Source organism: Oncorhynchus keta, chromosome 9 (genome assembly GCF_023373465.1).
Source record: "Oncorhynchus keta strain PuntledgeMale-10-30-2019 chromosome 9, Oket_V2, whole genome shotgun sequence".
Classification (NCBI taxonomy): Eukaryota; Metazoa; Chordata; class Actinopteri; order Salmoniformes; family Salmonidae; genus Oncorhynchus; species Oncorhynchus keta.
In genome coordinates this window covers 32,199,943-32,227,179 of record NC_068429.1, presented here as the reverse complement: position 1 = coordinate 32,227,179, position 27,237 = coordinate 32,199,943, and the positions used below count along the sequence as shown (strand labels likewise).

Below are 27,237 nucleotides of genomic sequence, written 5' to 3'. Positions count from 1 at the left end.
GAACAGCTTACAGACGGTGATTAAGGTCACAGTTATTCAAACTTAGGTCACTAAAGAGGCCTTTCTACTGACTCTGAAAAACACCAAAAGAAAGATCAGGATCCCTGCTCATCTGCGCAAATGTGCCTTAGGCATGCTGCAAGGCGGCATGAGGATTGCAGATGTGGCCAGAGCAATAAATTGCAATGTCCATACTGTGAGACACCAAAGACAGTGCTACAGGGAGACAGGACGGACAGCTGATCATCCTCACAGTGGCAGACCACGTGTAACACCTGCACAGGATCAGTACATCCGAACATCACACGTGCGAGACAGGTACAGGACGGCAAAAACAACTGCCCGAGTTACACCAGGAACGCACAATCCCTCCATTAGTGCTCAGACTGTCCACAACAGTCTCAGAGAGGCTGGAAGGCAGGTCGTCACCAGACATCACCGGCAACAACGTCGCCTATGGGCACAAATCCACCGTCGCTGAACCAGACAGGACTGGCAAAAAGTGCCGAGAAAAAAAAAAAAGTGACGAGGTTTTGTCTCACCAGGGGTGATGGTCGGATTCGCGTTATCGTCAAAGGAATGAGTGTTACACCGAGGCCTGTACTCGCGGCAGGGATTGATTTGGAGGTGGAGGATCCGTCATGGTCTGGGGCGGTATGTCACATCATCGGACTGAGCTTGTTGTCATTGCAGGGAATCTCAACGCTGTGCATTACAGGGAAGAAATCCTCCTCCCTCATGTGGTACCCTTCCCGCAGGCTCATCCTGACATGAACCTCCAGCATGACAATGCCACCAACCATACTGCTCATTCTGTGCTTGACAGGAATGTCAGTGTTCTAACATGGCCAGCGAAGACCCCGGATCTCAATCCCATTGAGCATGTCTGGGACCTGTTGGATCGGAGGGGGAGGGCTAGGGCTAGGGCCATTCCCCCCAGAAATGTCCGGGAACTTGCAGGTGCCTTGGTGAAAGAGTGGGGTAACGTCTCACAGAAAGAACTGGCAAATCTGGTGCAGTCCATGAGGAGGAGATGCACTGCAGTACTTAATGCAGCTGGTGGCCACACCAGATACTGACTGTTACTTTGATTTTGACCCCCCCTTTCTTCAGGTACACATTATTCAATTTCTGTTAGTCACATTTCTGTAGAACTTGTTCAGTTTATGTCTCAGTTGTTGAATCTTGTTATGTTCATACAAATATTTACACGTGTTAAGTTTTTTGAAAATAAGCACAATTGACAGTGAGAGGACGTTTCATTGAGAAGGGGTGTTTCAGCGTTTGGGTGATCCTGACCTTTAAGCTCAGCTACAAATCATGCTGCTCCCCAAGCTGGACACTGCTCATCAGAATGCAAACACACAAAGAGCAGAATAAAGAGGGGAAAGGCACACAGTCAGGCACCTGCTGGCATATGCCCCTAATTAGAAGTCTGCAATACTTGCCATGCAAATTGGAACATGTAAACTCACAATGCCCTGACCACTGAATTCACATTCAGTAGTAAGGCTTCAAGGCAAGCGAGTCGTAATACTTCAACCGACCACCCTATAGCCCAAGGCTCCCCCTAGCTTCATCCAAAATTAATATTTCATTGTAAATGTAATTAATTCCCACCCTAATGTCTTCTCTCATCCATTTCACTAGGGGGTAAAAAAAAAAGAAATATATTAAAAGAACTGTGCTGAAACAAGTTCAACTACCATTCCCAGTTGATATTCTAAGAGAACAATATTACAATAAATGTAAAAGAATTCTAACAGCAGGACACAGTTGAGAAGATGTGAGAGTAATAGCAGATAAAAAGTAGAACCTTTTCTGACTCTGCACTCGGAGTAGTATATCAGAGGTGCTGCTGGGCTACGTTTAGACAGTACTGCTCTGGCCTTGCAAAAACACCTGCATGCATCCTTTATGAAGCTGGACTTACAGTACATTGGGAGCTTGTTCACTTTCTAATTGAGTGACTCAAAGAAATGGAATGGAGCAGGAAGTCTAGTCGGTCTCCCTCTCTCCCTGACCAGTGAAAATTAAAGGAGAACAATGATATGGAGAATAGACCCCTTCTTTACTCAAGAGTTTTCTTTTTTTTAAGAGGTTTTCTAGGCAGATAGAAAAGTAATTAGATAGCAAGATAAAAATTATTTGGCTGTTACTAGTAGTGGAAGAAAGCTTAAATAACCATCACTACACAACAGGGAAATAAAATCTCCCAGATCAATGTAAAGTAATACAGCACGGCATATATGTACACATATCATACTGCTATAGACTGAAATACACATGAATATAAAATAACATAGTCCTCAATAGAAAGTGATTCTCCAAACAGACTAAAATGAGAGGCATCCCTGAAGATCAACAGCATGTTTCCCATTAAATCCACACAGCAGTCTAAAACGTCCAACAATCTCACCTACATAGATATCCAAGTCCCAACAGTTACCCTTTGCAGTGGTCTCTGGTCTCGAGCTACGTCCACTCCAACCTGGCAAATCAGCTCTAGGCTATAGGGCCGGCACGGCCTAAAGCGACTTTCCCCATAGAAATACCACCCATCTCTTTCATCCTGCCCAGCCTTGCTTACCTCATCACCAACGCACAGTCCTCTCAACAGCCCTCCAACATCAACATGTTAGTCCAAAAGAGCTATATAAAAAGACATGCTAGGCTAACACATTACGGCTAACACCTTGTTAGCGACCAACACAGAGCTTGGAGGACACCGTGACTGTGCATTGCAGTAGTGCTGGCTGGGAGGATGTATCAGGAGACTCGATTATGCTTTTCTGGGCACTTTTCCAAGGGGGAGAGAAAAGAGGAGTGGCACAGGGAAAGGGACAGTGTCAGTGCCACAGTGAAACCCAACTTGACTGTGTGTGAAATCAAATCTGCTGCGGGGCAGATAGCGATAGAGCTATCCTAGCCAGCACACAGAAGGGCTATGTATTGAGGGCATATATAGCAGCTAGCCAAGCACACAGGGGGGCTATGGGTTGAGGGCAGATAGCGATAGAGTTAGCCTAGCTAGCACACAGGGGAGCTATGGGTTTAGCGCTAGCCAGAGTTACAGACGCTAATCCAAACAGTGGCAGCTAGCCCCCAAAGAGGGAGGACTGGCTCACGGCCAGCCTGGTGGTGTCATTCTTTCTCTACCTGCTGAGTGAAAGGCCTTTAATCACATTGTCTGATCTATAGAAAAACAACTCCCACCAAAGCAGGAAATAGGCATAATACTGTTATAAGACTGACATAACACCTGTCACAACTGGTTATGTCATCCTCAACTGGTCACAACGATTAATTGTGCAATTTTGACCAGCAGTTAGACACAAATTGGGCGGGGCTAAATCTATGGGATGCGGCATGGAGAGAGAGGACTCAAGTAGCGAAATAAACTATAAAAATGGACGTCACACACGGCTATCACATTTAACAAACCAAACATTCAAATACCGCTATAGAAAGTAAAGTACAAACCCAAAATAGTCCGTGCATCAATACCGGTATATCATAAATACAGTTTACCGCCCAGCCCTAAGGCCCATTGTTGTGCCATTCATTCGCAGCAATACCCTCATGTTTCAGCATGATAATGCATGGCGCAAGGACCTGTACACAATTCCTGGAAGCTGAAAATGTCCCAGTTCTTCCACGGTCTGAATAATCTCCTGACATGTCACCCATTGAGCATGTTTGGGATGCTCTGGATCGACGTGTACAACAGTGTGTTCCAGTTCCCACCAATATCCAGCAACTTCGCAGAGCCATTGAAGAGGAGTGAGACAACATTCCACAATCAACAGCCTGATCAACTTTATGCGAAGGAGATGTGTTGCGCTGCATGTGGCAAATGGTGGTCACACCAGACACTGACTAGTTTTCTGATCCACACTCCTACCTTTTTTTTGTAAAGGTACTTGTGACCAACAGATGCATATCTGTAATCCCAGTCATGTGAAATCTATAGATTAGAGCCTAATGAATTTACTTAAATTGACTGATTTATTTATATGAACTGTAACTCAGTAAAAGCGCTGAAATTGTTGCATGTTGCGTTTATATTTTTGTTCAGTGTATATTGGTGCCATTTAGCAGCTTGTTTGTGTCTAGATTCATACTGGTTAAGCTATGTAGAAACCTAGGCTATGCTCTTTCGGTTAGGCTCTTTGGGAGCACGGTAATTAATGGGGAGCAGACTTTGTAAGACCAGGAGCCAAAATAGCTCACAACTTACAAGACACAGGTCATGAACCAAGGCTGGTGTGGTAAAGGGATAGCCTGCTATGTGTAAGTGTTGTGTATACCTGCAGAGGCAGAAGAAGAAGCAGAAGGCTCTGTCTGGATGCACATTCCTTTCTGGATCACTCCCTTGGTGACTGCGTGTACATCGTCCATCTCTTCCTTCTCTACCTACCACTCTTCCTCCCATTCCTCTCTGTGTCTTCCTTCCCCTCTTCCATGAACATGTGGTGCGATGGCTCGGCTGCGTCTACATCCTCTCAGCAGGACTGCTTCCTCCTTTCCTCTCTTCTCTCATCCTCTTCCTCCAAACATCACTCACTTCTCTTCCTCTGGTGAAACACTGTTCCCTCATAAGCTACTGCAATATCGAAGAGAGCGACATGTGCTGGCTCATTTTGTCAAGAAAACATTTCCTCCTCCCTAAATCCATCAGATACTGCATGCATCTGTTAAACTTTTTACAGTCATGGGAATTGGCCTATATCAACTGGGCTAAATTGAAGTGTTTCTTACAGAATAAATATGAAAAGCATATGCATAACCATGGTAGCAATTGAAAGGGAACATTTTGGAGATTATGGGTAAATTATTAGACCAAAGGTGAGGGACACAACATTTCACCTGACACAAGACTGAATCTAAAAAATAAACAGTTGATGTGATGTTCATTTTATATTTACACTACTTTCACAGCATTTTTTTATAACGAAATCTGAACATACTCTGGATACAATTAGTAACATGATAAGAGTATTGCTGGAGAAAATGGGATAGGTGCAACAAAAGACAAAAAAAATTATACAAGTTTGAGTGAGAGGACTAACTGGTGTCTCCAATTGGCCACATACACCTCTCCAACGTGTGCACAGTTCCTAAGTCATTTCAATGCACTTTTATGACTCAAAGAAGTCTTCAACTCTTGTAGTTGTTTTGTTCACAATCCAAAAACAGTCCATTATAAATCGCAATCTGGGTCAGATCCTAATTTTGGTGCACATAGAAAGGAGTTATGAGTGCATACAAGAACGTCTGCCATGGCAAATGTTCTTCACAATAGACAAACATAGGCTCATTGTGTTCAGAACAACCCAGGGTTTGATTTAATCTTGTAACTGTACATCAAACATAGTGGTCATACACATTAACACTGTATATGACAGTATTTTATGATATGGAAATGTGAAGTCCACATTTGGACTCACAGGTGTTTGGTTTGCTTGTATGACATCAAAGCAGTATTTATTATAATCCTCAACGTCTCATTTTTCTAAATACACAAGAGTCCTCTTAATTTACAGCATTTCCCTCACTCAGACGACAAAACATTTGCAAAAGATGCCCAATTAGCAGGAGAGATGGAGGCAAATTCTTGTCGTGCAGGGTGCTCAAGTTCAGAATGCCTCTCCTGTGAGCAGAGCCTGAGCATTGATGTCATGTATAGCATGGTACAACCATTGTGTTTATCAGTGCCCACAGTGTATACAGGTACGAGTGTAAAGGGCTAATTAACAGATATTGATTTAGCTTTTTGCTGTCTTGAAAATAGGCTATCTATTAGGATTACTTTGCTCTATTTTGGGGCTTGGCTGAGAACCTGGTGTCATATCATAGGGGGATTTCATACTGAGACACCAGATGGAGAACAGCAGTGAGAAAGATACAGCCAGCTCTGCACTTCTGCTACGGACAAAACCTCACCATCCACATCAGTGGATATATTACACATGCTGAAAGAGAAACTGCTATATAGGTCAATATAGGCTACTGTATGTGGCATGGAATCAAGATCATACAAAAGTCTCTACAAAACACTAGTGTAAAGAGACATCTCTGACTATGGATAGCCTAGATCAGTCCGTATGGTTGCAACTTGTGGCATTAGCTTACCATACATCATGTTGTAAAGTAGTAGAGCATAATTACAGCACAGCATTACAGAGCAAACATCACTTTCCAAACCTATTTCAGTGTTTGTAGAGTTAATATTGAATCATGTCTTAATGCGTTGACCACACTATGAGATTGAAACCCCAAGCCAACTCTGGTAACAACCGTTAAATAGATAAAAACATTTATCTCACTTTCCAAGGTCAATAATCAAGTGTCAAGTCATCAACCATTTGACTCAAGGAATCTTGATTTCCGAGGCCAATCTCTGGTTGCATAAAGATAAAGTGAACTACTTGAGCATTCAGAAAACTACCATCGACTAAGGTAAACGTGGCTGAATTGCAGTGAGTGATCGGATGAGAGCTCTTATATACCATCCTGGGTGCAACAAGGCACTAACGTAATACTGCAAAAAACGTGGCAAAGCAATTAACGTTACTGTATGTTTTGTGCAAATTCAGTCAAAAAAATACTGAGTACCACTCTCCATATTTTCAAGCATAGTGGTGGCTGAATCATTTTATGAGTATGCTTGTATTCGTTAAGGACTGGGGAGTTTTTCAAGATAAAGAAAGAAATGGAATGGAGCTGCAGGCAAAATTCTGGAGGAAAACCTGGTTCAGTCCGCTTTCCACCAGACACTGGGAGATTAATTCACCTTTCAGCAGGACAATAACCTAAAACACAAGGACAAATCTACACTGGAGTTGCTTACCAAGAAGACAGTGAATGTTCCTGACTGGCTGAGTTACAGTTTTGACTTAAATCTACTTGAGAATCTATGTCAAGACCTGAAAATGGTTGTCTAGCAATGAACAACAACCAATTTGACAGAGCTAGATTTTTTTTAATTTATTTTATAAATGGGCAAATGTTACACAATCCAGGTGTGCAAAGCTGTTAAGCCTTGTACACACGGCAGGTTTTAATGCTCACTCAGTTTGGTTTTTCAAATCCGTTTTGGAATACTGACTGTCCAAATAGCAAGTTACCAAAGTGACCAAACCGGATGTGTGTACAGATAGCACTGCAAAAATGTGCTGACATGGCTACGGTAGTTGTCATAGTAACAATGGGTGTGTGCCAGGCCGGGAATTTCATGTTGGCCTTCAAGAGGTGCCCAATCTGCCAGGGCACCAAGGCCATCTGCTTGGGCCACAAAGCCATTAACCAAAATAGCCAATGAAATTGATTTGAAAAACGAAAAAAAAACAGTAGCTATTCTGTTAAGAAAGAAAAATGCATGTAAATGTACATAAATAATTAGACTAGTGTAGGTGATAGCCTGTGCGTATTTGTTACAGCCCGCCATGTCTCCAGAACGATGCTGACATGAGGGAGGCTGTCACGCCTTGGTCATTGTATTTTGTGTTTTTGGTATATGTTTGGGTAGGCCAGGGTGTGATATGGGTTTATATGTTGTGTTTCGTATTGGGGTTTGTATTAATTGGGATTGTGTATGATTAGGGGTGTGTCTAGTTAGGCTTGGCTGCCTGAAGCGATTCTCAATTGGAGTCAGGTGATTCTCGTTGTCTCGGATTGGGAACCGTATTTAGGTAGCCTGAGTTCGCGTTGTATTTTGTGGGTGTTTGTACCTGTCTCTGTGTAGTATTCACCAGATAGGCTGTAATTAGTTTCACGTTTCGTTTGTTGTTTTCGTATTTCAGTTATTTCATGTACCGTTTTCATTCATTAAAGTCATGAGTAACCTACACGCTGCATTTCGGTCTGACTCTTTTCTTACAACAGACGAACGTCGTTACAGAGGCGCTTAAAAATGTAGCCAAACTCTAATTAGACTTTTAATTACATTCACATACATGTTGGAAATATGTTGGGAAAGCATTCCAGGTGAAGCTGGTTGAGAGAATGCCAAGAGTGTGCAAAGCTGTCATCAAGGCAAGGGCGGCTACTTTGAAGAATCTCAAATATAAAATATATTTTGATTTGTTGAACACTTCTTTGGTTACTACATGATTCCATGTGTTATTTTATAGTTTGTTTATAGAAAATAGTAAAAAGTGACTGGTTGGGCACGCACACACACACACACACGCACGCAAACACACACACTTAGGCTAAACGGCAGTCATCTTTGACCAATATAATGTAGGATCATTATTAATATCTAAAGGCTTGATTCTGTCGACATACTTGAAGCACTGGTGGAGAAAGGCACCTCACAAGTGGAGGCAGTCAATATTTTGAAACTATTAAACCATAAACATAATTGTTTAAAACATGGACGTTTTTTTGTCATTTTATGAGGACTGTTGTACGATCTTCCAACCGAATGTTAAGGGGATTATTTGATAAACATTTCCTCATATGCCAACTTTCTTTCATTGTCCAGCTGCCAAGGACAATCCTAGTCATATTAACAACACATTTCTGAAGGATATTTTATTTGTATTTTTTATATGAAAGCGCCCGCAGTCCCTCTTATAGCCTACTGCCGTGTGCGCATTGCTGCACTTATGTGAAGAATAAGCCTAATAGTTTATGAACAGTTTAAGCTTAACATTCTGATCTGTTGCATCAGCCTAATTTATTTTAAATGTTTTTTGTTGTAGGCTACAGTGGTTGTATTCATTTGGGATCTATCGCATCCCACAACTGTTTGAGAGTATGTTTGGAAGATTTATTTATTTGTCCTTCTGTAGCACAGTTGGTAGAGCATGGCGCTTGTAACGCCAGGGTAGTGGGTTCAATTCCCGGGACCACCCATACGTAGAATGTATGCACACATGACTGTAAGTTGCTTTGGATAAAAGCGTCTGCTAAATGGCATATATTATTATTTCTCGTACAGAAGGTCAAGCTAACCAATAGAATAGGTAAACTTGTGTACTATGGGGGATTGTTGATTGACTTAGGATAGTGCTTTTGCTGTTCGTTAGGCCTACTCATCTTGTTGGCTGAAGAAAAGTAAATGTCAACAGTTCTTCTATCATCAATTAGCACCTCGGAATTCGATAAGGACCCCGATGTGTGTCTGTCCTCTTTTAGCCTACTTCGGAGCTGCGATGCCTGTGAGAAGGACCCAATCATGTGACAGGCATTGGCTAATTATATTGCCAATATACCACGACTATGGGCTGTTCTTATGCAAGATGCAACACGGAGTGCTTGGACACAGCCCTTAGCCATGGTATATTGGCAATATACCATAAACCCCCGAAGTGCCTTACTGCTATTATAAACTGTTTACAAATGTAATTAGAACAGTAAAAAGTCATTTTTGGTCATACACGTGGTATACGGTCTGATATACCATGACTTTCAGCCAATCAGCAGCATTCAGGGCTTGAACCACCCAGTTTTTAATCTGAATATCTAGATATCTGAGAGAGCGAAATGAGTGAGAAGTGCTTCGGAGTAAGGCAATTGGCAGCCGTGAGAAGATAATTATTATATTCAGCCCAAGGGCACAACGGCCACTTTGGCTGCAAAGCATGGATTTCTTGGGGGTGAATTACGGCCACACATGGGGGCATAGAACGCTGTTGTCACCGTCGCCTGTAAATTCGAGTCCTGGTTGTGTGCACAATATTGTAGGCTGACTGGTGGTGGTGCTCGTGCTTCCTATCATTCAAAAGTTATGTGACAAGATATGGTAACAATAATGCCTGCCATGGAAGTTTCCCAGTTACTTTGAATGTTCAAAATCATAATGTAAGAACACTTTTAAAGCCTCAAAGGATAAGATGATCCAACTCAAAAGGAGTCCTTTTTGGCTAGCCACAGCAGTCAACTAGCTAGCTAGCCGTTTAGCTTTCTAGCACATTAACTCATTTGTTTGTAAACGATTAACAAGCTAGTTAGCTACAACAAGTTATTGTTAAAACTGTCAACAGAGCAAGCAACAAGATATGCCAAATAACAGTATAAATGTCACGTTCTGACCTTAGTTGGTTGGGCAGTGTTTTTCTATGTTGGGGTTTTGAGTTTGGCCTAGTATGGTTCTCAATCAGAGGCAGCTGTCAATCGTTGTCCCTGATTGAGAATCATACTTAGGTAACCTGGGTTTCACTTTTGAGTTGTGGGTGTATGTTTCCGTGTGAGTGTTTGGGCCACACGGTACTGTTTCAGTTTTTGTAAATTCACGTCATCGTTTATTGTTTTGATTCAGTGTTCAGTGCTTTCTTTATTAAATCATCATGAACACTTACCACGCTGCGCCTTGGTCCGATCCTTACTCCTCCTCAGACGAAGAGGTGGAAATCCGCTACAATAAAAACCACTTGAGGGGAAATAAATCAGATTTGACTGTTCAGACAAGACGCATGGCAAGGAATCAGATTTGTACGTGGCTTGAAATATCTGATTCCATGTGCTTTTTGGCTGTTCAGACTGCAGGAAAAAATAACAGATTTAAATCAGATATGCAAATAAATAGGATTTGAGTCAAAACTGCCAATGTGAACAAGGATTAGAGACCCAGAAAGACAAATCGCTGTAATCACTGCCAAAAGTGCTTCTACAAGGTATTGGCTCAGGGGGGTATGTAAATGATATATCTGTATTTCATTTTCAATACATTGGCAAAAAGGTCTAAAAACATGTTTTCACTTTGTCATTATGGGGTATTATTGAGTGTAGATGGGTGAGACAAAAAACAGAAAAATGTGGAATAAGAAAAAAGGGGGTGTAAATTCTTTCTGAAGGCACTGTATCTATCTCAATTACCTCATACCCCTGCCAATCGACTCGGTACTGGTACCCCGTTTATAGAGCCAAGTTATCGTTGCTTATTGTGTATTTATTATTACGTCTTATTATTTCTCTATTTTCTTTCTCTCTGCATTGTTGTGAAGGGCCTCTAAGTAAGCCTTTCACTGTTAGTCTACACCTGTTGTTTACAAAGCATGTGACGAATAAAATCTAATCAGAAAGGTATCGTCGTCTGGGTTAGGGATTTTATTGTCCCATCGCGCACTAGCGACTCCTGTGCTGGGCGCAATGCACGCTGACACAGTGGCCAGGTGTACAGTGTTTCCTCCGACAAATTGGTGTGCGGCTTGGCTGGGCTGTGTTTCGGAAGGACGCACGGCTCTCGACTTTCGCCTCTCCCGAGTTCCGAATGGGAGTTGCAGCGATGGGACAAGACTAACAACCAATTGGATACCACGAAATTGGGGAGAAAAAGGAGTAGAACATTAACAGTTATCCAAATCAAAGAGGAATGAGAAAAGTGTGAGTTTTAGTCCAATACTGTTGGAAAGTCCCTTTGACAGTGATGTACCGTCCTCATTGTTGAATCTGTTGGTGGCCGCTGCATATGTCCCATGTCTCCATTGACAGTGTTAATCTGCCTTTACAGCCCTGGCCAGATGCTGGCTGCAGCCAACGGGGTAACATCATTCCCGTATAGTGATTAGCTTCCCCCTAACTTGCCAAACAAAATACCAGATAATGAACAGGGGTGTGAATAAACTCAAAATGCCACAGAAAGCAATCTGCAAACCCAGGGATTAAGTTTCTTCTCAGGGGGATAATGATATGCAGCTTATTTTCCCCCAAACACAATGTTGTTTACTGAGTGTGGAGGGATATGGAGTTGGGTAATGAGTGTTGGGTGAGGGGGCATGGGATTCTATTCAACCAGGGATGGCAATGTATTCTCTGCTATACACAGCGCTGGCTGACGCACAAACACACACACGCTCTCCCTCTCTCACGCACACCACGCACACACACTCAATGTTTCTATTAACACAGGAGAAAATGTAGCATTCACTCGCCACTCAGCAGCTGATGTACAATGAACAAAAACATAAAAAATGCAATGTAAAGTGTTGGTCCCATGTTTCATGAGCTGAAATAAAAGATACCAGAAATGTTCCATACGCACAAAAAGCTTATTTCTTTCCAATTCTGTGAGCTATTTTTATTTATTTATTTATTTATTTATTTTTTACATCCTGTTAGTAAGCATTTCTCCTTTGCCAAGATAATCCATCCACCTGACAGGTGTAGAATATCAAAAAGCTGATTAAACAGCATGATCATTACACAGGTGCAACTTGTGCTTGGGACAATAAAAGGCCACTATAAAATGTGCAGTTTCGTCACACAACACAACGCCGCAGATGTCTCAAGTTTTGAGGGAGCGTGCAATTGGCATGCTGACTACCGGAATGTCCACCAGAGATGTTGCCAGGTAATTGAACACTAACTTCACTACCATTAGCCACCTTCAACGTTGTTTTATAGAATTTGGTAGTATATCCAACCGGTCTCACAACCGCAGATCACGTGTATGGCGTTGTGTGGGCGAGCAATTTGCTGATGTCAACGTTGTGAACAGAGTGCCCCATGGTGGTGGTGGGGTTATGGTGTGAGCAGGCATAAGCTACGGACAACGAACACAATTGCATTTTATCGATGCCGATTTGAATGCACAGAGATACCGTGACGAGATCCTGAGGCCCATTGTTGTGCCATTCATCCACCTCCATCACCTCATGTTTCAGTATGATAATGCATGAACCCATCTCACAAGGACCTTCCTTGGCCTGCATACTCATCAGACATGTCACCTAATGAGCACGTTTGGGATGCTCTGGATCGACTTGTACGACAGCTTGTTCCAGTCCCCGACAATATCCAGAAACTTTGCACAGCCATTGAAGAGGAGTGGGACAACATTCCACAGGCCACAATCAACTCTATGCAAAGAAGATATGTCACACTGCATGAGGCAAATGGTCGTCACACCAGATACTGACTGGTTTTCTGATCCACGCACCTACCTTTTTCTTGAGGTATCTGTGACCAATAGATGCATATCTGTATAGATTAGGGCCTAATGAATGTATTTCAATTGAACTGTAACTCAGTAAAATCGTTGATATTGTTGCATGTTGCATTTATATTTTTGTTCAGTATATAATCTCGTAATATTTGCAAATGCCCTTCAAGGTCAGAACGTAAGGCCTCCACATACTAACATGGTCTACATGAGTGCATGAAGTAAGATAAAACTTACATGCTGACCAAACCACTAGCGTGACGTGCACGAGTGTTGCAAAATTGAGGTAAACATGCATGTTACTCAATCATTAAATCCAAACTGCCCACGAGCGTCTACGTAGCCAGGTGCTAAAATAAAACGTGGTTCTTGACGCGCTGCAAGTCCCGCCTCTACCATCTCCTCATTGGTTTATAGGAGCATATACCCACGTGGGTGATTGAAAGATGAACAGAGGTCCACACTCCAGTTGGTGGTGGTAATGCACCTTAAAGTTGGTTGCCAACCGCCATATAAAGCCCAAAGAAGAATAAGAAGCCTGAAGGAGGAGAGATTACAAGAAACTAACACGGTTTTACCTTTTATCTGTGGATTAATTGTAGGATTAGAGGACCTTGTGCATTTCAGGTCAAATGTTTAATGCCTTTAGACCTGTCCCCAAATTAATATAGTTGGTTCAGAGTTCGTTTTGGTATTTGAACCTGCGTGTCCTAATCACATCTGGTGTGGAAGGACAAAATCAACATGCACGCGATGGTGCGTGCCCGGTCTAGTCAGCATGTTAGCCTACATTTTTGGAGGGGGACTGACTCTCTTGCACTGGACTCTACCCACACATATACTACACCGACACTCCAACACACACAAAACATATACACACATGCATATTGACGCCACACGCACGCTGCTACTCTGCGTATGATCTGTTTATTATCTATCCTGATTGCCTATTCACTGTATCTCTACCTACATGTACATATTACATCAATCACCTCAACTCTCTCATACCCCTGTTAATTGATTCGGTACCGGTACTCCTTGTATATAGTCTCGTTATTGTTATTTTATTGTGTTACTATTTCCTTTTTGTTATTTAGCAAATGTTCTTACTTTTGAACTCTGCATTTTTGGGAAAGAGCCTGTAAGTCAGCATTTCACAGTAAAGTCTACACCTGATATATTAGGCACGTGTGACAAATAAACTTTGATTTGTCATTTAAACCTTTTACATTTAAACTTTTCATAAACCCAAATAAAAAGACCCAACCCAGGCATTAAAAATGACTAACAAACACAATCATAGGCTATACAGCATCTATACGCTCCCCCTACTCTGAAAATATCCCAAAACATGACAGGGACCATGTCCATAAAGTCCCTGTGCTACCTAGAGAACCAAAGCATTGATGGTTTCACGGCCTTCCTGTGTCAGGAGCCAGATATTCCATTGGACCTGTGGTCAAGCCTGGCGGCCGCATTAAACACAGCTACCGGCAGGTCAAACCCGTAAAGTGGGGCTCCTAATTGCGTGGGGCTACACCACCGCACCTTACCCCACATAATGGTTAGGCCTGGAAAGTGACTCGTCACTACACTTTCTCCATCAGACACAAACATCACTTTCTGTCACTCACAACCGACAGCGTTTAACCTCCCATTCTCTCTGGTGCCTGTGCTAATCTACAGAGGGACGGTGTCAAGATGTGAATGTCAGTAATAAACTTCTAAATGATTTCTATGGGTCCATAAAGGCGCCCAGCCCTGAAACCTGATATAGGAAGGAGATATGACAGCCCAATGTGATGAATAATAAATATGGATGCATTAATAAAGGGGTGTGATTACTGCTCAGGGGAGGTGATGGAGATTATACAGTTACCCTGATGATGATACCCCTTAAGGCTAAGTGACAGAGAGAGCCAGGGTCAACACTCAGGGAGAGTTGGAATCCCTACCTGGACGAAGCATAAAAAGCATTGTGATACCTCGCTGTGGTTCTAGCGTCAGAAGAGGTCTGTAGGTTTGACAGTTATCTTGCTGAAGAGTAAAGACAACAGGGACGGTGTCGCAGTTAGGATCAGTATCTTCAAATCCTAACCATAATGAGAGGGCACCCTGATGTCAAGCCATTCAGGCCCAGTGGCTGCTCTAAGCAGGAGAGGTAAATGCAAGAAGATTGAGTTATGATGAGCAGCACTACCCTCTGCAGCATAAACACGCTTACTACACCTATAATTAATTAATTTCCCTCTATCTTCATGGTGAAAGTCTTTTCCCAGGAAGATTATATTGATTTTCAATGGTTCAACTTTTACACAGCACCACAACACTTCTTAGGTTTCTGTGTGTTACCAAATAGACATTGTATAAGTGTTGGAGGTGCCAGCTGACAACACGGTTGTCTTTTCTGTAACTGCAATATCTCCAGACTCCACCATTCATTGCACACTCATTCCTTCATCGTTGGCAGTAAACATCCAGTAACTCAGAGGCTAAGCAGTCAGCTGAGAGTATCGCAGTTGCAGTCTGGCTTTTGACTAGAAACAACTATTTTGGCCATTGGGTGGCTAACAAAATAATTCAAAAGGCAACGTATCAGGAATCCATCAAATGCTATCACCAGCACTATGCAGTACGCACTCAACACCAACAGCAGTCCACTCACTGTGTTGGCCAGCTCCAGGTAGTTTCCCTCCAGGGGAGCACAGCGGGTGCTGGTCTGGGCCAGGAGTTTATGAAGAGCAGCCTGCTGTTCTAGGACCGTCCCAGGCTGTTCCAGGAGCTTCTGGAGGATGGCTGGCTGCTGCTGGGTCTGTGTCTGCTGAGGCTGGATGTCTGAACTCTGAAGGTCCCGGGCCCCAGAGTAGTACTCCCAGCTCTCTCTGGCTCCTGACAAGGCCCCTAGGGGACACATGATAACTCGATAACTAACAGGTAGTAAACTTAGAAATAACAGGTAATAACTCATAACTAATAAGCAGTGTGAAGGTTTGGCACTCCCAAACAGAGCTAAAAACCCTAGCCTCAGTCATGCAGGTTATGTTTTGGTTGTTTCATTTTAGCACTTTGGTGTCAGTTGTTTATGGTCAATAATGACTGTGTAATAAGGGTTAGTGGTTGTTTGCAGTTAGTTGTTGAATGTTGGGTGTTAGATTTAGTTGTTTGGTGTTGCCTGTTCTTAGCTGATTTTATGCTTGTAGGCAGCTATGATTAATTGGCATCTCTTGTTTAACAATGTAACTCAAAATTCTGGCTAATATTGATTGGCTATCCCCAAACTCACCCCTGCTAATCTCACTACTGGTTGGCCAGGAGGTGATGTGTTCCCTGAGCTTCCTAGTGTCAGAGTTCTGGGAGCATTGGGAGATCTCGCCCTCTTCCTTACGGATCTCATTGACAAGCTGCATGCGGCAGCGGGTGAAGTCCTCAAAGGAGATCTTGCCTCGCTCGTCTGCTCCCAGCTGGTCCATGATCTCTGCCACAGACCCCTCCATGTTTAGCTGTCTACACACCATCAGCAGGTCATTCCTAACAGGAGACAGGGAGAGAAGGAGGTTTTTAGGAAGATGGAAAAGTTGCAGGAGAGAGGGAAGGAGATACAGGCAAGAGGAAAAGTATGGTGATAAGCAAAGAAACAGGGAGAAATAAGGAGGGACATGGTGAAGGAGAGGCAGAGAGAAAAGTAGAGGGAGAGGCAGAGGTAAAAGAGAGAGAGAGAGAGAGAGAGAGAGAGAGAGAGAGAGAGAGAGAGAGAGAGAGAGAGAGAGAGAGAGAGAGAGAGAGAGGAGAAGGACAGGAAGATAACTGTTTTCAATTGAGTGGTGTACAAGTTGCAGCACCAATTTGAATTGCTGATATGTTAGCCAGGGCAGCAGCCTGAGGAATTGTCTTCACTTCTCAAAAGAATGAAAATAAACTAATATTAGGACAGGTTTGGAGGGGGGAAAATAGGTTTCCTATATGAAGTGGAAAGGCATACAATTACAGCAAAAGATATTCCCCTATACATGGAAATTGAACATTATGCCCCTCAGGCTGTAGTTATTCAGCACAATGAATATCGTATTCGTCAGTTTCATGTCTAACAGCTGGAATGCATGGAGAATATAGCTAAAGCATACATTTTCACAGAACTGGTTCCATTAATCATCTTTGATGCCTTACAGGGGCAACCAATCCATTTAGCAGTGTGTTCTATGCCACAAATATACATAAAAACATGCATCTCAAATGACTAAGCAAACCATGGGCTTTTCTGTAACAAAAGAGGGCTGAAAAAGATGTGTTTGAGTTTAATCAAAAGTAACCAATGCTCTTAAGCTCTCCTCTCCTGCATGTTTTAATTTTGCTCACCGCTCTCTCTGCTTGTGTATAGCCTGAAGCATGCCTACTTTACTGCCAAGAAAGAACATTCAACACTTCAGAGTTCATGAGCATTTTATAATTACAGACCACCACTATGATTATAACTCATATCGCGGTGTAAACTGTAACTTAATAACACCATAACTCACACTCACAAGAATATGTTAGGACAGGAATAGGCCTAGATTCCCTATTCCGAGGTATGGACAAATGTTTAGGTTCTCTGTGCTCAGGATTCTTCTCCGTGATCTTGCCTGGCTCATGCCACTTTTCTGCAGCCTGCACATGAAATTAAAAAGGTCTTTGGATGCTACATCAAATCCAGTTGCTGTGATCTAAGTTGGAGTGTTGGTGTTTATTTACACTATGCAGTAGCCCTCCTCAATGAGCATGTGTGAAAGCAGTTCTGACTCAGTGCATAAGCTTTTAGAACATACGCAATGTCCATACATTTTTTTTTTTTTGCAACAAGCTACAAACTGAATGGTTATGATTATGATATTGGTCACATAATAGGAAGTATGTTATTGGCCAACAGTTTCTTCTAGTCTGGAGTTAGTAACGTTATATGAGTATGATTGTCTGGAGACTAGCTTTTAGTTAGCTAGCTACATTCTTACTTTCAACTAAATACACTTTTGCAACATTTTCATTGTCAAATTACATTTTGAGTTGCTTTCAAAAACTCAAGCCAACACTTCCATGGCATGCAGATGTTTTTCGATAGTTTGCCCTTGTCAGTTATCGAGACTGGGCATGGTTCGATGTCTTCGAATCAAAATCCGAGGACTTGTTCGCTACGGAAGTCACTGGCAATTTGCTCACATTACAAAACTAACTAAACAAGTGATCATATTTCCAGATCGTATATACATGTCTGGAAAAATCTGTTCATTTGCATTCGGTAGCCTTCAATTCTAACCCCACCGTGTCGTTGATAAAATAGACTTACCTGTTGATGTATCCATCACCGTCACCGTCGCAAGTCTGAAACAACCGCCTCATCCTCTCCTCTTCGCCGGTGCTAGATGTGTCACTACTGCCGCTACTCACACTCACCTCCACCGCCGCCATGATCTTCCCTGAATACCGTAACTAGTGTGCTAAGCTACTACCCCTCCAAGTATTCATTCTCAACGAAGTAACTGCCTCATCATCACACTTCCCGTAAGTGTCGACTACATCGGATTGAATATAATCAAATATAAACTTCGGTTTAATTCACATCTGCAAAAAGGAAGGTGCAGCACGTGCCGTAAAAGTTAACCCAGAAAGTCGCGAATAGGGAGGCGTTAAAAAGCTTTGGGTAAACTGCTGTGGAGTGAGTGTCGACCGAAACTCAGTGGGACATATGTGAAGCCACAATAAGGATTAGCCACAATAGCGGAATTTGCGGTTCGCCTTCAAAATAAAACTCCCTAATTGAAAGATGAAAATGGATGCAAATAGTGGAATTATGACATATTTGAATGAGTTAATACTAAACCATTTTGGAATGTTGTTATATAAATAAAATAAATAAAATAATGAGTTAATTAAAGACAAACAAATCTGTAGAAAACTCACTATAGATGTATTCAACTTCAGAATTGCATTGGGGGCATACTTATATTTCACTGTGCAGCATTACTTATGGATTGAAATGGCGTATCAGTCTACTCAGTGACCCCCACAGAACACAACTGTGAAGAGTTACACAAATATTAGCGTCCTAGCTCTTATTACGGGACTTTAACTGTGGGAAATCACTTCCCCAGGCAGCCTATTGTGCGTAATGACATTCATATTTCACTGTACAGCCTTGTCTATGGATTGTGGATCAAAGAAATGGGGTATCAGTCTACACAGTGACACCCACAGAAAACAGCTGTGGAGAGTTTACACAAATATTAGCATCATAGCTCTTGTTACGGAACACTGAAATCAATGTGAAATGAGCCACATTAAGCCTACAAGTCAACCTACTATGTGTATTGGACATTCATTTTCTCTGTAAATCAAATCCAATTTTATTGGTCACATACACATGGTTAGCAGATGTTAATGCTAGTGTAGCGAAAGGCTTGTGCTTCTAGTTCCGACAACACAGTAATATCTAACAAGTAATCTAACAAATTCACAACTACCTTATACACACAAATGTAAGGGATGTACATGTAAATATATGGATGAGCGATGGCCGTGCGGCATAGGCAAGATGCAGTAGATGGTATAGAGCAGTATATACATATGATATGAGTGATGTAAACAATATTAAAGTGGTGTTATTTAAGGTGACTAGTGATACCTTTATTAAGTCCATTAATTAAAGTGGCCTGAGATTTGAGTCTGTATGTTGACAGCAGCCTCTCTATGTTAGTGATGGCTGTTTAACAGTCTGATGGCCTTGAGATAGAAGCTGTTTTTCAGTCTCTCGGTCCCAGCATTGATGCACCTGTACTGACCTTTCCTTCTGGATGATAGCGGGGTGAACAGGCAGTGGCTCGGATGGTTGTTGTCCTTGATGATCTTTTTGACTTTCCTGTGACATTGGGTGCTGTAGGTGTCCTGGAGGGCAGGTAGTTTGCCCCCGGTGATGTGTTGTGTAGATCTCACTACCCTTTGGAGAGCCTTGCATTTGAGGGTGGTGCAGTTGTCATACCAGGTGGTGATATAGCCCGACAGGATGCTCTCGATTGTGCATCTGTAAAAGTTTGCGAGTGTTTTAGATGACAACCCAAATCTGTACAGCCTTACCTATGGATTGTGGATCAATAAAATGTGGTTTCAGTCTACTCAGTGACACCCACAGAACACAAAAACACTAATATTTGTGTAAACTCTTTATAGTTGTGTTCTGTGGGTGTCACTGAGTAGACTGCTAGCCAATTTCATTGATCTACAATCCATAGGCAAGGTTGCACATAAGTATGCCCCAATACAAATCAGAATTTTTATTTTAACTTTATTTAACTAGGCAAGTCAGTTAAGAACAAGTTCTTATTTTCAATGACGGCCTAGGAACAGTGGGTTAACTGCCTGTTCAGGGGAAGAACAACAGGTGTGTACCTTGTCAGCTCGGGGATTTGAACTTGCAACTATTTCAGTTACTAGTCCAATGCTCTAACCACTAGGCTACCCTGCCGCCCCTGCTGTGCCAATTTGAATATATTAACAGTGCAATTACAAAAGATTTTTACTTTTTTTGTCAAATTAACTCCTTATTGTCTTTTGTTGAATTTATCTAACAACATTTTAACCTTATTGAGCATTATATAGTCCAAATATGGCACGATTACAGTATTTGTATCCATTTACATCACTTTCAATGGGGAGTTTTATTTAGAAGGCAAACCACAAATCCCACTAATGTGGTGAATCCTTATTGTAGCTAGCTTTACATAGATCTCAGTGGGTGAGTGCATAAAACGGCTGGACTTTCGACAGTCTAGCGGAGAAAGGCACTTTATATTAAGACATGGGATAGTGTTCTGGGCAGCGTGAAAACTGTGTGAGTATGCTCAAGGACTGCACATTTGTATTTGATATTTAAATATAGAAAATTTATTCTATGGGTTTAAACCAACATTGATAGCCAAGATATTTTTTAAACAGAGGCTCCTCAATAAAGTTCACCACATGTTGTTGCAAAATAACAAAGCACTTCATTGATGAAACATGCATTTCTTTGATGAAACATGAATACCTGAAGTAATAAGTAATAATGTATGTTGGCTGTGAGCTATTTACAGCAAGGGTTCTCAAAGTGGGGACCACTACTCTAGGGGCCACGGCCAAATCTCAAAATATAATTTTTTTAATAATATTTTTTTTTAAACAATTGTACATCATTTTTTTTAATTAATATTTCTAACAACAACAGATGAAACCAATGTTGGCCAAGGGATCCCCAGAATAAGTTTAAAGTGTGGAAAACAATAAAATGTCATATTATTAATCTACAATTGATGTTCTTAACCCTGAGTAACATGTGCCTGGGAGGCTCACAGGGATATCGATATCCACAGTACTCCACCAATTGTACATTTTGCAACTCAATACTTCTTGTATTCCCCAAAAATGGTCTATCTGCCTCATGGAAAATTTTGTAGAATTGCAGGATATAAGCGTCAAAGCTGCAACAACAAACGTTCTCTATGCCCCATGACAAAATGTGTAGAATTAGATTTAAGTAATTTAGCAGACACTCTAATCCAGAGGTACTTACAGCAGCAAATAGGGTTAAGTGCCATGCTGAAAGGCACATCGACAGATTTTTCACCTAGTCGGCTAAGGGGATTCGATCCAGTGACTCTGTGTTTACTGGCCCAACGCTCTTAGCTGCGAGGCTACCTGCCGTGGTTAAAATTAAGTAGAAAACTGAGAATTGGGCCTTTAAAGTGTTCCTTCCCAGGGCCGAGACGTGGTTTGACCAGCCAAGCACTGCCAAAGTCATTGTATGCTATTTTTTTATGTCACTTAAGTTGTGTTCTGATTATGAGGGGGTCTCTGATGAATTTGCTATCACAAAAGGGGTCCAGATGTAGTTCAACTGGTGGATGGGAGGATGGATCTTTCCCCCTTTTGTACTCTACTCTGCCTTTCATTTACATTTACATTTAAGTCATTTAGCAGACGCTCTTATCCAGAGCGACTTACAAATTGGTGCATACACCTTATGACATCCAGTGGAACAGCCACTTTACAATAGTGCATCTAAATCTTTTTCTTTTTTTAGGGGGGGTGAGAAGGATTACTTACCCTATCCTAGGTATTCCTTAAAGAGGTGGGGTTTCAGGTGTCTCCGGAAGGTGGTGATTGACTCCGCTGTCCTGGCGTCGTGAGGGAGTTTGTTCCACCATTGGGGGGCCAGAGCAGCGAACAGTTTTGACTGGGCTGAGCGGGAACTGTACTTCCTCAGTGGTAGGGAGGCGAGCAGGCCAGAGGTGGATGAACGCAGTGCCCTTGTTTGGGTGTAGGGCCTGATCAGAGCCTGGAGGTACTGAGGTGCCGTTCCCCTCACAGCTCCGTAGGCAAGCACCATGGTCTTGTAGCGGATGCGAGCTTCCACTGGAAGCCAGTGGAGAGAGCGGAGGAGCGGGGTGACGTGAGAGAACTTGGGAAGGTTGAACACCAGACGGGCTGCGGCGTTCTGGATGAGTTGTAGGGGTTTCACTGACCACTCAGCTCCTGGTTTTACTGCTGAAAGTCTACTGACAAGGTAGTGAGCCTGGGTGTCTGCGTGACTTTGCATTTAGCCCACTGAGCTGACTCCTAGGCACCTTCTGTTCAAGGCATCACATCTCAGAAAAGGTCCCACCACGTAGTTCACCAAACAACCTCTGCTTTCATTCTTCCACCTCCTACATTTGTGCTGTGACTCAGATCAGACAGATTATGCCTACATCAACAATTGCTAGTATTTAAGCAAGGTTAAAGGGCAATTCCGGCAATTTTCAACCTCATATTCATTATCTCCACCACCAAACCAGTGTATAAACATGTGAAAATAGCATGTTTCTATGATCTGTGGTTAAAAAGATATGAAGGAAGGTCCTAAAAAATACTTCTGTGACATCACAGGGTAGGATTAAAAAGTAAAACAAACCTGCAATGAGTTTCTAGCTCCACACGTCACTGCGAATCTCATAGTGTTTGAAAACCACTGTTATTCAAATGTTTAAACTTTTGATGATGTCATCGAGTCTAACTTTTTAACTTAATATTATTGTAGAAATGTGCAGTTTTCACATAAGACTGGTATTATGCTGGAGATAATAAAAATGAAGTTGAAAAGTGGTGGAAGTGGCCTTTAAAGTGGGATGAGTGTGGTGGAGAGGAGCTATTGCTTAGCACAATTGATTCTCCACACATTTTTTAAAAACAAAGTAGACATAACTTCAGGGATATTTTTCCACATGCTCAGGGTTTTGACATCAATTGACAGTAAAAGCTTCATTACAGATTTCTTATGGTTTCAATTAATACAAAAATAACACCTCATGACAGTGTACACTCAAGTATTCTGCTGTTCGAAAAGGTATAATCAACAGTATGCCTACAGCATATGTCCAGGAGGGGGAGCCCTTATCTCAATTTTAAAAGGATATAATAGGATAAGCCAGAAGAGCAAAGAAAAAAAATGAAGGAAGGGGTGGTTGTATACCTTTTACACAATTTCACACTAGAGTCCTCTGGGAAACACTGACCAAAACTTGGGGATCTATCGTGTCACAAATGGGTAGCATTTGTTACGCCACCTATTCAGTACTATCTAAACCTATCAGATCAACACATGAGCTTAGAAGTAGGGGGGGGGGCACTCTTTTCACGCAACTTCAACATTAAGTGATTTTCGTAGCAGGTTAGGAGAGGCTTTTCGCTAAACCCAACTCTTTTCATAACCTCAGTCTGAATCATAATAACCTGCTACGCTCATTCTCCTAACCTGCTACGAAAAAATAACTTGGTTATCGAAATGACGTGAGAAGTGTTTCCCTTGTACGTAGGGATTGCTTCTGACATTGACAGTGACATAATACAGTTTACGGACGAGACAAGTCTAAGCTTGTTCTAGATTCATAACTGGAACGTTTTACAGACGAAGTAGTGGAAGCAAAACTTACTGGGACGCACCCCTAGCGGTGTCTGTAACGTTTCATCAATGCAGTGTTTGCGAACTTCTGCAGGCGCACGAGCGGGAATCTGACATAACAAAATGTATTACCTAGCTAGTTACACGTTACTTACAAATAAAACATTGAGATGCATCTATAATTGACTCAATAATAACTTTTCGGTTACTGACTCAATGCTCTTACCACTAGGCTACCTTCCGCCCCCTTGTGAATAGCTCCAGATGAGAGCCATAAGTAGCTAGCATTGAATCTTTGTCAGTTTATCAGTTTTCTGTCTGACAAGTTGTGGGAAGCGGCGGCTAGCAGTATATTTTTCACTATACAATGTAATGTATTTTCATTCAATTTGATGATAGTTATTTACCCCTGTTCAGAGAAATTAGTCATTGATTACCGTTACATGCACACAATAATACAATTATTGAGGATAGTCAGATTAATGTAATAGTTTTGATTAAATCGTTTACCTGCTTTGCAAGAATAACAATTTCCCTAATAATTCTGTTTACATGGACATATCTGAAATCAGGCTACCTGATGGGACCAATCAAAATTCTACTACAGCGACCATGTTCATTTTGGAAATCCTTTTTGATTCAGACATATAACATTTGTATGTGAAAACTACTTCTAAAACGCATACCTTCCGTTGTTCCGAAACTCACTTCACTTGCGCTAGAGGGAGGCACACACAGCTGGATCTAGCACATGGGGCAGATAGTTTTAACTATGTTTTGAGGCTATACAGTGTTTGTTTACATTTACTTTGTTTACATACATTGGAGTAAAACAAGCTTATATTTTGGTTTTGATGGGGTACGACAGTTGAACTAAGCTCATGAACTAAGTTAAATTCTTAAAAAATAATTTGGTACAGACACTTCTCAAAAACATAAAGGGAACACTTAAACAACACAATGTAACTCCAAGTCAATCACACTTCTGTGAAATCAAACTGTCCACTTAGGAAGCAACACTGATTGACAATACATTTCACATGCTGTTGTGCAAATGGAATAGACAACAGGTGGAAATTATAGGCAATTAGCAAGACACCCCCAATAAAGGAGTGGTTCTGCAGGTGGTGACCGCAGACCACTTCTCAGTTCCTATGCTTCCTGGCTGATGTTTTGGTCACTTTTGAATGCTGGCGGTGCTTTCACTCTAGTGGTAGCAAGAGACGGAGTCTACAACCCCTTTTGAATGCTGGCGGTGCTTTCACTCTAGTGGTAGCAAGAGACGGAGTCTACAACCCACACAAGTGGCTCAGGTAGTGCAGCTCATCCAGGATGGAACATCAATGCGAGATGTGGCAAGAAGGTTTGTGTAGTGTCCAGAGCATGGAGGCGCTACCAGGAGACAGGCCAGTACATCAGGAGACGTGGAGGAGGCTGTAGGAGGGCAACAACCCAGCAGCAGGACCGCTACCTCCGCCTTTGTGCAAGGAGGAGCAGGAGGAGCACTGCCAGAGCCCTGCAAAATGACCTCCAGCAGGCCACAAATGTGCATGTGTCTGCTCAAACGAAACAGACACCATGAGGGTGGTATGAGGGCCCGACATCCACAGGTGGAGGTTGTGCTTACAGCCCAACACCGTGCAGGATGTTTGGCATTTGCCAGAGAACACCAAGATTGGCAAATTCACCACTGGCGCCCTGTGCTCTTCACAGATGAAAGCAGGTTCACACTGAGCACATGTGACAGAGTCTGGAGACGCCGTGGAGAACGTTCTGCTGCCTGCAACATCCTCCAGCATGACCGGTTTGGCGGTGGGTCAGTCTGTAAATGTGTGGGGTGGTATTTCTTTGGGGGGCCGCACCTCCATGTGCTCGCCAGAGGTAGCCTGACTGCTATTAGGTACCGAGATGAGATCCTCAGAACCCTTGTGTGACCATATGCTGGTGCGGTTGGCCCTGGGTTCCTCCTAATGCAAGACAATGCTAGACCTCATGTGGCTGGAGTGTGTCAGCAGTTCCTGCAAGAGGAAGGCATTGATGCTATGGACTGGCCCGCCCGTTCCCCAGACCTGAATCCAATTGAGCACATCTGGGACAACATGTCTCGCTCCATCCACCACAGACTGTCCAGGAGTTGGCGGATGCTTTTGTCCAGGTCTGGGAGGAGATCCCTCAGGAGACCATCCGCCACCTCATCAGGAGCATGCCCAGGCGTTGTAGGGAGGTCATACAGGCACGTGGAGGCCACACACACTACTGAGCCTCATTTAGACTTGTTTTAAGGACATTACATCAAAGTTGGATCAGCCTGTAGTGTGGTTTTCCACTTTAATTTTGAGTGTGACTCCAAATCCAGACCTCCATGGGTTGATAAATTTGATTTCCATTGATCATTTTTGTGTGATTTTGTTGTCAGCACATTCAACTATGTAAAGAAAAAAGTATTTAATAAGAATATTTCATTAATTCAGATCTAGGATGTGTTATTTTAGTGTTCCCTTTATTTTTTTGAGCAGTGTATAATTAATCTATAAGCCCAATGTCACGCCTTGGTCATAGTATTCTGTGTTTTCGTTATATATTTGGTCAGGCCAGGGTGTGACATGGGTTTAAAATGTTGTGTTTCGTATTGGGGTTTTGTAGGCATTGGGATTGCGGCTGAGTAGGGGTGAAGCATAGGTTTGGCTGCCTGAGGCGGTTCTCAATCAGAGTCAGGTGATTCTCGTTGTCTCTGATTGGGAACCATATTTAGGTAGCCGGGGTTTCACTGTGTATTTCGTGGGTGATTGTTCCTGTCTCTCTGTTAGTTATTTCACCAGACAGGCTGAATAGGTTTCGCGTTTCGTTTGTTGTTTTTGTATTTATATTCGTTATTTCATGTATCGTCTATTTCTTCATTAAAGAACATGAGTAACCACCACGCTGCATTTTGGTCCGACTCTCCTTCAACAAACGAACGCCGTTACAGAATCACCCACCACACCCGGACCGAGTGGCGTGGTAACAGGCAGCGACAGCAGGAGCAGCGAAGGGAGGACGTTATGGACAGCAGAAGTATGGAGTATACGACGTGGGAGGAAATAGACAGGTGGGCGGTCGACCCAGAGGGAGTGCCGGAGCCCGCCTGGGATTCGCTGGAGCAGTGCGAAGAGGGCTATAGGAGAATGGAGTTGGAGAGACAATCACGACGGCGCAGAAGAAAGCCCGTGAGTCAGCCCCAAAAATGTATTGGGGGGGGCTCAGAGGGAGAGTGGCAGAGTCAGGAGATAGACCTGAGCCAACTCTCCTTGTTAATCGTGAGGAGCCAAGGAGGAGACCAGAACCAGAGCCGGTGTTAGAGGTGAGCGAAGCAGAGACTGTGAAGGAGTTAATGGGGAAAGTGGAGTGGAGAGTAATGAGGGAGTTG

The 27,237-nt window shown here is 42.6% G+C and overlaps 1 protein-coding gene across 2 annotated transcripts in view; it reads right to left on the bottom strand.

Moving 5' to 3' along the window:
• LOC118387570 (colorectal mutant cancer protein) overlaps positions 1–18,596 on the bottom strand; it is a 125,066-nt gene extending 106,470 nt beyond the window's left edge. Inside the window, exons 1-3 of one of the 2 annotated variants that reach the window (XM_035776056.2) lie at positions 18,210–18,596; positions 16,176–16,420; positions 15,558–15,793 (exon numbers count right to left, since the gene is read on the bottom strand). In XM_035776056.2, the coding sequence (XP_035631949.1) occupies positions 15,558–15,793; positions 16,176–16,420; positions 18,210–18,331 (603 nt within the window). In that variant the 5' untranslated portion in view covers positions 18,332–18,596. The remainder of the gene's footprint in view (positions 1–15,557; positions 15,794–16,175; positions 16,421–18,209) is intronic. The other variant, XM_035776057.2, reaches the window with a different exon arrangement.
• Positions 18,597–27,237: the final 8,641 nt, after the last annotated feature.